A 13,055-nucleotide genomic window follows, 5' to 3' on the forward strand; every position below is an offset into this window, starting at 1 on the left:
TCTTTGTGACAACTTAGAAGCCATACAAATTCTTCTCTACATCAGTTGTGCATGAAGAATTTCTGAAGGTACAAAAGAAACTTGAACCCGTGAACCAGAGTTGAAGCGACTGTCAGACACAAGATGGGCCTACCAACATGCTGCTTGTCTGGCTGTGAAAAGAACCCTCCCTGCCATTATAACAACCCTAAAGCGTCTTGTGGAGGGGGCAATGTCTACAGAGTCATTGAATCAAAGGGCCTGTGCATCCTCCTAGATCAGCAGTTCGTTACCAGTCTAGTGGCCATAGAAAAACTACTGCTGATGACAAAACAGCTATCAGACCACCTCCAGTCACCTGACCTACAGCTGGCCCCTGCAGAGGACCTAGTACAATCTGTCATCTCTGGTCTCTCAGAAATGAGAACTGAAGCAGCATGGAAAGACTTGGAAGAGTCTGCTGAAGATATATGTAAAAAAGTGGGAATACACACTGAAATGGTGCATCAAGGTGAACAGCAATCTGCCCCCAGACACCTGAACAAATTCATAATCTCATCTAGTACTGGCCATCATAGACAGGATGCTCAATGAGCTGAATATAAGATTATCCTCTGATGCCTGCTGTGTTCTGATGGGTGCAACTGCATTGAACCAAACACTCCACATTTCTGGACAAGCAAGCACTCTTAGGAATGGCAGCAAACTATGGTGTGACAGAGGATGACCTTGCAATGGAGGTCCACCAGTTGAACCTGCTAATTGCCAGGAAGAAATACAAGGGGCAGGAAGTATCCACACCATTGGAGTTTGCAACCATGCTGGAGCCATACAAGGATGCATTCATGGAATTCCACAAACTTTTATGCATCACTGTAACCCTGCCTGTCACTTCAGCTGCCTGTGAGAGAAGCTTCTCATGTCTGAAGCTTCTCAAGACATACTTTCGTAACAGCAGTGGTAACAACTGATACTGTTATAGACTGTTATATTGATAATGTAAAAGACGTATTTGCTGCCAATCACCAGAACAGGCGCATTGTTTTGAAGTAATATTGACTATAAACACAACATGATGAAAGATGGTTAGCCTGATAGTGACCTTGCTTTTCCTTAGAGTGTATTATCTTCACATGGGATAATTCGTTTCTGCTATGTAAACTATGTCTTTATGTTATATTTCTTTTGATTTGCAGCTTTACTCTTAATGGTATATTAAATGTTCAATCTAAGCTAATCTTGATTTTTTTTATTATTATGTATCATCTTGGGTGGAATTTAGATGATCTTCCTCTTTTACATATACGCATATTTTCATAAACAGATTATTTCTAATTTGTAATAATGAATTATTAATCAGAGTATGAGTTTCAATGAAACTGCATTGAAAACACAGTTTAAAATAGCACACCTTTCTCAAATGTACCTTGGTATTTACATTATTATAATTTATCATCTATACTTCATATTGATGGCATTTAGGGAAGCCCCTCCACAGTTTACCTCAGCCCCCCTCCAGAAGACAAAAAATATGGAACAACACGCGCACACACATATGAATTCATAATAAATTATAAAAGTTAATTGTTTTTATATTTAAGTATTACATCATGTTGTGTATGTTTGTCATAAAATGTGTAAATTGTAGTTTCATGCGTAAGAGTAAAACAAATCTGATAGAAAATGAGTAATGTAAAACCAATGCCAAACGTTTATTTTTATATTTTCAAATAGTAACGTTAGCCGACTTAATAAAGTTGATGTACAACCAACAGCATTTGCTAATGTGCAGATGTAGCAGGGCGCATAAAAGAAAGGCTTACTGTGATTGGTTAACTTATATCCAATCAGAATGAAAAATGAGCTCATAGTTGTTTTACTGCTATTCATAAGGTCACCTTCACATGTTTCGTTTTACTTTATCGTCCACGTGGAGAGAGTAGTTGTTCCTGATTTCACTTGGTGGTGTACACTTTCCATGGTAAGTTATAGGAAAAAAAAGACTACAATAAATGGGGAAAAGAGGAGGAAGGTGTTGTTTTTTATGAACATAAGCGTATATGTTTTATATTGTATTAGATGATATTGATTTATTTCCTTATAATTTAAGCGATAACTTGAAGTTAATAGTGTAATGTGGTTTTCAAAAATGTTGTCCGACTAATAGTTAGTTGTCATTTAATAATACTTTTATTATGTAGCAGTGATTTTTTTTTCCTTCCTTTTCCTATCTGATGGGTAGGATTGTTTTTAGAAAAACTTTGTAATAATTTCTCTGTGAGGGAAGGCATTTAAGAATGCGGGGAAGTGTATAAAGCTAATTGAATGAGCTTATTGTTTATTTAATGTTCTTGTTCATTGAAATAACAAGTAAACATTGCGTGTTCAAAAATTACGTTTACCATGTCGCGGGAAATGTAACCACCAGATCCAGTACAAATTATCTCCTCGATGCCGAGACTCGCTTAATAACAAACCAACATTTTAATGTTGTGTTCTTATTCATAAATACAGATTTTTGCGAAAATTTAGCGTTACTTTGATATAGCATATGATGCATACTTTGAAAATTTTATACTTATAACACTTGAATGCCATAATCAAATAGTCGACCATCAAAGTTTCTTTGTTTTAAGTAACATATTCAAAGGGTTCTTATAAACGATGTTTCAGTTGTGAACAAACCCTTTTAAGTTTTTCGTTACATAAATTGAATCGTTGTGTGTGTGTGTGTGTGTGTGTTTTCAGCCATTTTTTTTTTCTTGCGTCTTTTGTATTTTCCAATAATTTTAAAAAAATTTCTAGACTTGTATTCGACTGAAAAATCTTTGACAGTTGTTTTATCCCACTGAAACCATTTCTCTCTAATAAGATCCTAATTTTATGCAACAAAGTGCTGATTTCTTTTTTTTTTCAACTGTGTATTTTATTACCTTAAAAAACGCAAGCTACAATTACCAAATTACTTACTCACTTATTTGGATTCTCGTTTGAAAACAAACCTAAAGTTGCAAGCTAACAAACTTTCAAGATTTCTTTATTTTTCATTACTATTTTTGGAAAAAAGTAGGTCATATCTAAAATAAAAATATTGTGGAGAGACTTTATCCCCATCATGTAAGCACCATCAAGTAATTACGTTATTGAAATACTCGCGCTCATATCGTGCAGTCAACAACAGAGGTTCACGAAGTCAAAATTATATTTCATCATACAGATACATGCATATATATGTGTGTGTGTGTGTGTGTGTGTGTGTGTGATTTTTTTTCCTCGGACATTATTGGTCAAGGTTTGGGAGATAAGATCATGTTAGTAAGGCCTTGGACTCCTTATCTCTAGGGTTGTTTATTACTTCCCCTGATAACTGGCGCTGCATGTATGGCCTTGGGAATAAAACGTTATTAACATCAAGGCTTCTCATGCGAGTTTGTAACGTAATACCAACCTCTGTTGAATATAGGTACTTATCTATAGTGTATTGCTGCTAAAACTGTTAGGGCGTGATATTACTGTGTAACAACATTTTTACGTTTTCTTGTTCCTGGGCAGAAAGTGTTGTTTCACAATTATTTATGCCCAAAGTAAATGGGAAAGACCTACTTTTCTCTTCAAACTTTGCTTTTGTGACCTGGGTAATGAAATTTTCAAATTTTACACATTTTTGAGATGGGCTGTGCTTCTGCTGCAATGTATTCGGTCTGTGCGAAGCAATTGGAATTGCCTGTAACCTGAACAAGTGGCACCTCTTCATTGATAGCTCATTCAAAAGTCTCAAAACTGTGCTGCTTCATAACGGTAATAAGTATCAGTTTCTTCCCCTTGCTCATTCTGTGCACCTCAAAGAGGAATACAACAGCATCAGTACCTTGCTAGAAACCTTGATGTATGATGAATTTGGCTGGGAGGTTATTGGAAATCTCAAAATGGTGGCATTCCTGATGGGTCTCCAATGAGGCTTTACCAAGTTTCCCTGTTATCTTTGTCTTCAGGACAGCAGGGACACTACAGTGCACTACGACAGGAAGCACTTGTCACAATGGACAGTTCTCTGTGGGGAGGCACAATGTCAAGTACAAGCCACTAGTGGACCTCCAGAAGGTGTTGTTCCCACCATTGCACATAAAATTGGGTCTTATGAAACAATTTCTCACAGCTCTTGATAAGGAGTCTGCAGCCTTCAAGTATCTTCGATACTTCTTTCTCTACATCTCCTGTGGCTGGAGTGCTCTTTCGAGCAGCTTTAGTGGCCAGTTGTTTTCTTGGTGCTTTCTTGCCCGTGGATTTTCTTGCCATTTGTTTCATGCGAGCCATAATTTAGTTTCTTCAGTGCTATATTATAATATTACACGTACGTAGAACTACACTCTTCGACCTCTGTGCTGCGAATGATCATAGTTTGCTTTGCTTCTTCTTTGTGGGTATTTGGGTATATTTTTATTTATTTAAATATCCAGGAGGGTCAGGTGCACAAGACCTCTTCCTCCATCCCTAGCTTTTATGTCAGCTACTAGTAAGAATTTGTTTTTGTAGTGCTTTTGGGCCAGAGTATCCCACAGTACTCCAGCCCTTTTCAGGGCATGTAAACTTGCTGGCCACCCAAAACACTCAATCAAGGGCACTGAGGGAAAACTGGCATATTCTGTTATTCCATGCACCATTATTCAGGCATTTTGCCTGGTATTCTTTTCTAAGCTGTCTGAGACAAAGGTGAAACTGGCTTGGGGCAGCTTTGTCGCAGTGGTTTGTGACTTCTTGGGCAATCACAAGGCTGAAAATTATGTGGAATTAAGGATTTTATTTAGTATTGTCTTTAAATTTAATAAGATAAAGTAGCGCACACACACACACACACACACACACACACACACACACACACACACACACACACTGTTGCTTCTTGTGGTGTGGTCTACAACTGCTTAAAAATTTGTCTGGCCTGTGCTCTTGAGGAAGTAGCATGTATATATTCCAAGCACATTGTTCATGTATGCTATTTTTACTAGACAACTGTACAAAATTGCACCACTTTTGTTTCACTCCCATGCTTGCCTGCTCTCATCTAGAACTTCAAATCTCTTACTCCATTTACTGAAATATTCAGTTAGTTTTTCAAGCAATCATAAAAGGGATAGAATGAAATCTTTCTTGCTTACTCAGATGGTCACTTCACTCTGAGGCATAGCCATGTGGTTAAGGCCCTCAGCTCATAATCTGAGGGTTGTAGGTTTGAATCCCCATTGCACCAAACATACTTGCTCTTTCAGTCGTGGAAGTATTATAATATGATAGTCAATCCTGCTATTTGTGTATAAAAGTAGGCAAAGAGTTGGTGGTGGGTGGTAATGACTAGCTGCCTTTCTTCTAGTCTTGCACTGATAAATTAGGGACAGCTAGTACAGGTAGCCCTTGTGTAGCTTTTGTGCAAAATTCAAACCAAACAAACTTCACTGTGTAGTACAAACCAAAGTCCAGTCTTCCTTGCAACATATTTGGGAAGGGGGTAGAGAACAAAACAAAACACCCAGACATCTACTGTATTCTATTTGTAGTTTTCATAATATGACATGAGCCCAAAAACCATCAGACTGCATGACTAATGTTTCTGGACATCCAGGGAAACTAAGCAGTACATTTTAAATATGATATTGCATATGCAACGAAACCAATACATCATGGGGATTGTCTTCCAGTTCCATATTCACTAATGAATTGGGAAAAGAAAGTTATCCTACAAATAAAAAAAAAAAAAAAAAACTATTGGGAGGAGCAATGAATCATCATTTTCTTGGTCTAGTAATTCTGTTCCTGTGACCCCTTAACATAAATTGCTTTATGGTGATGATCACACAGTAAGATCTAAATGACTTGATTTGTGACTTATCATAGCAGCATGGGGAACTTATCTCTCATTCAGTAATAGAATTTATTAGCTCTAAAACCAAAATTTTCAGCATACTAAATTTGCAGTCAGTTTTTTCTTACTACAGCATTGAAGATGCTTTGTGTTTCTGAACAAATGTTAATACTTTAATTACAGAATTGAGTACTGAATACCCTTCTCAAGAATGGAGATGTTGCATCAGCTTGTCTAATGTTAGTGTATAAGTTGTACTTTGCACATTGAAAACCATAAACTGTTGCATATGATGTGAACATGAAATGTATAAAAGTATTTACATTTTAAAATTGTATTTAAGAATGTATAGTTAAGTGTATTTTCAGAAAATGCAGGAATATTCTACTTAACTCTAGCTAGAGGTGTTTTCAACATGATTTTTAAAATAATCGTGGTCAAACTATTCACAGCTGAGTTTATTTCTGTGGCAGAAAATTGTTACCCAGTATAATTTGTAGGTTATTAAATTCGTATTTAACATCCACTCTCTTTTTTTCATTCTTGAATAGCAGTCATGGCTCACTTCAGTTACTTAAGTGAAGAAGAACAAACTCGGCTACATGAAGTAGCTGAAGCTATTGTGGCTCGTGGCAAAGGGATCTTGGCAGCTGATGAGAGTACCTGTAAGTATATGCCACATGTTTATAACCTGTAGTATTTGTTGTGTGAGTATCTAAGTGTTTGTTTTTCCACTCTTGACTTGAAAGCTTCATGCCTTTTCTGTATTTCCTGAAGTATTGAACTTTTTGTTGTTTTTATGGGAAGGACATTTACTTTGTGTGTGTGTGTGTGTATTTTATTTTTATTTTTTACACTTTTGATTAATTTTTCAGCTACCATGGGCAAAAGATTGGCTGGTATTGGGGTTGAAAATACTGAGGAAAATCGTAGACAGTTTCGTCAACTTCTTTTTACCTGTGACCAAATGATGGGAGAGAGCATAGGCGGAGTTATTATGTTTCATGAAACGCTCTACCAAAATGCAGATGATGGTACTCCATTTGTTCAGCTCATTAAGAACAAAGGAATAATTCCAGGAATCAAAGTAGACAAGGGAGTTGTTAATTTGATGGGTTCAAACAATGAGTCAACAACACAAGGTATGTGCATGTACTTGTCATTTCACCCATGTAAAAAAAACCCTTTGAACATTTCTTACTTAGCCTTGTTTTGAATCCATAAAAGTTCCCATATATAATATACTTAGTTTTATTGAGTTGGGCAACTTATGATCCTGTTGTCATTTTGTTCATTGATTTATTACAAAAACTGATCTCTTGAATTTCCATTCCTAACCCAACTGAAAGAAATGGAAAGACTAATATATGTGCAATAATTGTTAGCACTTGTATAATTCTTAACGGCAAATAAAATTGTAACAATTTATGCTTTCACAGTTAACTAATAAAATCAACAACGCATTTTGTCACTTAAATGCTCATAAATTATTGCACTTCAATTATTTATGTGATGTTTGTACATTTTCAGGATCCATGTTTCTCACCTTTTTATAGCAAAACAGTTATGAATATGATATCCTTCCTGCAATCATCCCTACTGGTTAGTTAATGATATTTTTGTGCAAAATAAAATTTCTTATTGTACATCATCTGCCACTTATAGGTTTGGATGACCTTACAAAAAGATGTCAAGAATACAAGAAACGGGGTGCCCTCTTCACTAAGTGGCGATGTGTGCTGAAGATTGGTGACCATTGTCCTTCTCCACTGGCAATTGCAGAAAATGCTAATGTCCTAGCTCGTTTTGCTTCGTGCTGTCAGCAGGTTAGATAAGCCTGTAATTATACTAAACTGTTAGTTGCATCCATTATCTTATCTTCTGTATTAAATGTGTATCTGAAATTAATGCCATCCTTTAAATGACTTTTCCCTCATACTGCAAAGTTTAGAAACTAAAAATTAGCGAGAAGACTGAAATTAAAGGGAAAAGAATAAAACTAAAATTTTTCTTGTGTAGAATTTAAACACTTAAGATGCAAAATGTTTTGTTAGAATCTTCCATTGCTTTTGTAACTTAGATTTTTGTTTTGCCTGTGAAATATAACTATATGAAACTTGAAAAAAGGTCTCCATGTATAAATTTTTCACTTTATTTGTGACTGTAATATCTTGTGCATTTAACATTACTTTTTTACAGACATAATGTATTTACTATGGAACTTGTACTGTTATGAGGAACTATGCATGTGTCTCTTTTTCTAATAGTAAGTTTGTTTAAGGCTGGCCTTGTACCGATTGTTGAGCCTGAGGTTTTACCAGATGGTACTCATGACTTGGAGTGTGCTCAGAAAGTTACTGAAAAGGTATTAGCTGCAGTCTACAAAGCTCTTAATGACCACCATGTTTATCTAGAGGGTACTCTGTTGAAACCCAACATGGTTACAGCAGGTCAAAGCTTCCCTACCAAATATACACCTGAAGATGTTGCCAAGGCAACAGTTACAGCTCTTCAGAGGACAGTTCCTTCAGCAGTTCCAGGTAAAGTAATTTCTTATACAAAACCAAAAACACTGGGTAAAGAACAAATGTTGCTTTCTAAGTTTTATTCATACTTATAATTAGTTTCTTTTTTGTTGTTGTTGTTTTACTTATTTGGCTTTCAAAATGAAATATCAAGTGACTTTTATGGCTTCAGAAAAGTTATTTGTTAATATTTCGGAGTTGTTGATTTTGCACACTCCTTTCCCTTGTCAGTACTGATGTTCACTTTATTGGAGGTTACAAAATTAAATTGAACTATAACATTCAAACTGATAATTGGAGCAAAACTGCCCACTTACGTTTATTAATTTATCCAAACAATTTCTACAGTTAAAAATTTTAAATGGAAATTTCAAAGAGAGAGAAAAAAAAGAAAAAAAAAGAAAAGCATTTTGATTTTCATTCACTTCATGTAACAAAAGCAATTAGAAGATCAAGATGTGATGAATTTTGCTTGGATGAAATATAAAATATCAAAGTGGTGATGTAACTTTTGTTTTAACTTTATTTAGGGATAACATTCCTTTCTGGTGGACAATCTGAAGAAGAAGCTACTGTTAATCTAAATGCTATCAACAAGTTCCCTGGCAAGAAGCCATGGGCATTAACATTTAGCTATGGCCGAGCTCTTCAGGCAAGTGCTCTGAAAGCCTGGCTGGGGAAAACTGATAACTTAAAGGCTGCCCAAGAGGAATTCATGAAAAGAGCAAAGGTATGTAAAAGTTCCATAGAAAAAAGGTTACCTCTGTCAAAACCAGCTTAAAGTTGTATAACTGAAATAATAATTCTGTAAGAACTTTGAGGTTGTGCATATTGTACACCCAATTTGTTAAATATGATCTATCAGTCAAGTTGTTTTTGTTGGATTCTTTTTAATGCTTAAACAATAACAGGTGTTAACTTCCTTTTTTCTAAGTAAAAAATAATATTGTGATTAAGAAGAATAAGGACTTGAAGAATCTCCTCACCTTTCTGATTTAAACTTTTCATAAGTCCATCATAGTTGGTCTGACAATGGGTTAGGGTGCTTTACTCGTAATCTGAGGGTCATGGGTTTGATATCCCCAACACACCACATGTCCTTGTCCTTTCAAACATGGGAGCACAATTAATGATTGTTAATCAAACTGTCTGTTGGTTAAAAGCTGTTACAGCAGTTGAGAAGCATAGTAGAAAGTATTAAGTGTCAATCTTTGCCCATACAAACCATTTTCTTAAGTGATTTTTTTTTTTTTGTTGTTGTCATTGTTATAACTTATTTAATCCTATCTTCATCTTTTTATCAGGCTAATGGATTAGCTTGTCAAGGTCTGTACACAGCAGGTGCAGTACAGAGCCTTGCATCTGAGAAGTCTAATTTTGTTCCCACACATGCATATTGAGTGCATTTGATTACTTGTGCCAACAAGGAACATGCAGGAGAATAAAAATGGAAGTATTTAGCATCCAGTTCTAGTATTTCTGAACTCTGTTGGAATGTGTTTTTTTCTTTATGGGAATATTTTGACTAAAGTTTTATAAAATAAAATTCCAAATATAATTTGCTCAAAAGTATTAGTTATTTTCAAAATAACTTCTGCTTTCATATGGTGGAAATAACATAACCTTGATGATACTTTGTAGGTGATGTGAAATGACTTTTGAAATAAAGAACCTGTAATTGTTTTTTTTTTTTTGCATTTATGTGTACAGTGTTTTGTCATTCATTTAATGTAATGAGCTTCGTCTATTTATAGTAGTTTGAAAGTATCCGTGCACAAAGTCCTTGCATGTGTCAGCAGCTTGATATTGTCTTAACTATCATGGGTATTTCAAGCTTGTTACACTATTCAGAATAAAGTTATCCATTAATTTTGTCTTAAACAACATTTTTTTTTTTTCCCTCTGTAGAATAGCCCCCTATTAATTGCAGAAATAAAGATGGGAATGATTTTTAAAAGCCAGCTTCTTTGAACTGTTAGTAGCTTTTATTGCATGACCCCACAAAAGGCTACTAGTTATATCCACAGTGGGAAATAGTCTTGAATTTTAGCATTTTAAACGTGGGAACTCAAATTTGACTCTCCTAGCGAGTGCATTTGATTTCTTGTGCCAAGTAATCCTATATTCAACTTTTTATCAGACTAATTGATTAGCTTGTCAAGGGATGTACACAGCAGGTGCAGTACAGAGCCTTGCATGTGAGAAGTCTAATTTTGTTCTCACACATGCATATTGAGTGCATTTTGATTACTTGTGACTCACCTAGAGACTTTCATAAAATCAAACTCTTTAACATACTCTACTAGATATAAAACGCTAACTGGTAATTTACTTGAACAAAATTATATATGAATTTTGTACAATTTTAAATATTTTTCAGTACATCTTAAAATATTTTTCAGAGATATTTGGTAAATTGCTTTAAACATAAATGTCCAAGAGTGTTTTTAAGTAGTAAAATTATTGTAACATTTAAACTCTTGGCTAAAAGTTTGTTAGTTACTTTGTGCTCTGGATACAGCAAGGAATTCAACTTCCGTGCTGCAAGGTCTCATTTAAAGCAAAAATTTTAATTCATTGGCTAATTCACTATTCACTTTTAAAATATTTTGTAATTTTGAACATTTCAAAACTACTTGCATACTAGCCCTCAAAGTACATATTGTTAAATAGTAGTGTTAAAATAGTATATAAGATGAAAATAGTAGTATAAGTATGTTTGTTTGTTTTTTTCGTAAATAAAAAAAGTGGAAAGAGGAATTAACAATAGTAAAAAACGGAGGAATTTTTTACTGTGGTATTTTGTATGTGAAAGCACAACTTTTATTTTAATAAAGTGTTTTACAAATAAGTAAAGTTCGACTTACCTTAAGTAACAAACATTTTTAAAGAGCTGCCAAGACTAGTCTCCAACGAAAAGTTCCGAATTAATGTGATGGCTGTGTGAGGCATATTGGTGTCTGAAGGTCAAATCTACTTCGCAACTCGTGGTACCCACCAAAAACCTCTAATAAGAAAGACATTAATCTGAATAGTGTGATCAAATAAAATAATAAAATACTGGTAACTAGTAAGATACCAAATCATGCAACATTTTCAAAACTTGGGCCCAAGTATTTAAATTCACCCCAGTAACGGTGCCGATACTCCTTAAGTGCATATAAATAAAGGAATTCGCGCTCAGAAGCTTAACACAAACACTACTGTCTGATATGGGCTTTCGAAGGTAAGGACGACTTTCCTTTCGCAACGCGCACAATTATCTACTACCCTACGCAAATGTTGACGTTGTCTGTATTTTTCAACTCCAAATTTTATTTGTGCATATTTTAAAGTATTGTAGAAGGCTTTCTGCGATCGCACACCCGCTAGCTACTCTTTTTAATTACGCATAGAAAATTATATATATGAGTTTACGTTGTTTTTGTAACTCTGTGTGGAAATTATGAACATCACGTGAAACTTATTGATGTAGGAAATATATAGCGGAAAGAACCAAGAACAGTAACAAAGTAAAGTCGCTTAAAAAAAAACTTGTGGACAGAGAAAAAAGGACTAACGGTTCTTGTATATTAGAGTGAGACTAAGGTGTTAAAAGAAATAAAATGTTTATCTTGCAAAAGAGAGTTCTAAAGTAAGTAAACCTGTCTGTGTGGACTTTTTTAATCATGCTTAAAGTCAATTTCCCATTCATTTCAATGGACTTCGTGAATTATATGTTTTCCCAATATATATTTTACATACTACTCAAACAGCTTTAATAACTAAATGCTGGGACAACATGGGTACTGTGGTTACCTTGCCTTCGCAGTTTCACACACAATTCATTATGTGGCATCACTTCTAGATTGACGTAAAATGTCTAGATAATCGTAGATTTTAAACAGTGAGAAGTGAAAATTCTGTATCACAACTATAAAAGCAAGCAAATATTCCATCAGTTCTCTGCATTGTCCACTTGGGAGATTTAAAGTTGATTATAGATTAAAACAACAAGTATTGAAAAATATCGTGAAACTGGATTACTGTAAAACATCCAGAAAGTTTTCACCTAAAACTCAGTTACTCCACATTAAAGTTGTTGAACATAAATGATCCTAAGTTTTATATTAAGTTAACTTTTATAAGGGTAAGTAGATGCTTAGTTTATAAATATTTATAGTTTATAAATATTCATGTTACTGATACTACCATTAACAGCCTCTTTCTTTAGGTACAAATCATGTAGAAAAAAATAGTTTAAAATAAATTAACAAATTTACACAACTCATTACCTGCTTATCGCGAATCGATTCCATACTTAGGGCTTGCTTTAGGAGGGCGTGGAGCCCAAGGCGATTGCCTCAAAAGCCTCTCCCTATGTATATGGTTAAAAACAGCGTATGTGACATCGCAATTAGTAATTCACTGCAAGGTTTTTGTAAATTTAGTCTTAGTTAATTTGTGCTTCAAAATCTGTTAATTTTAACATCATTCGTAAGTAGCACGAACTATTTCAGAAGTTGACCACACATGATACTGTTGGAATATTACTTAACTCGTACTTTGCTGTTGAGAAAGCTATTCCCCCAATTCTGAAAGGGTACCAAGTAGAAATGTATACAAGTACTGTGGTATCGCGAGGAAAGAATCGTTCTAGAATCTGGGGCTTTAAGGCGTACTTCCTTTGTGTTGCAATTGTGAAGATGTCTGGG

The 13,055-nt window shown here is 34.8% G+C and overlaps 1 protein-coding gene across 6 annotated transcripts; it reads left to right on the forward strand.

The window, feature by feature from the left end:
• The first annotated feature begins 1,825 nt into the window (after positions 1-1,825).
• LOC143244509 (fructose-bisphosphate aldolase A-like) lies at positions 1,826-10,058 on the forward strand. 6 transcript variants are annotated; one of them, XM_076489324.1, is made up of 7 exons: positions 1,826-1,960; positions 6,391-6,501; positions 6,712-6,978; positions 7,502-7,662; positions 8,118-8,376; positions 8,892-9,091; positions 9,666-10,058. In XM_076489324.1, the coding sequence occupies exons 2-7, from the start codon at positions 6,393-6,395 to the stop codon at positions 9,759-9,761; spliced, it is 1,092 nt and encodes a 363-aa protein (XP_076345439.1). In that variant the 5' UTR covers positions 1,826-1,960; positions 6,391-6,392; the 3' UTR covers positions 9,762-10,058. The 6 variants fall into 6 exon arrangements, with proteins under 6 accessions (XP_076345439.1, XP_076345438.1, XP_076345443.1 ...); XM_076489323.1 differs by having other exon boundaries at positions 1,827-1,960; positions 6,388-6,501; XM_076489328.1 differs by lacking the exon at positions 1,826-1,960 and adding an exon at positions 3,387-3,442.
• Positions 10,059-13,055: the final 2,997 nt, after the last annotated feature.

Source organism: Tachypleus tridentatus, chromosome 2, assembly GCF_004210375.1.
Source record: "Tachypleus tridentatus isolate NWPU-2018 chromosome 2, ASM421037v1, whole genome shotgun sequence".
Taxonomy (NCBI): domain Eukaryota; kingdom Metazoa; phylum Arthropoda; class Merostomata; order Xiphosura; family Limulidae; genus Tachypleus; species Tachypleus tridentatus.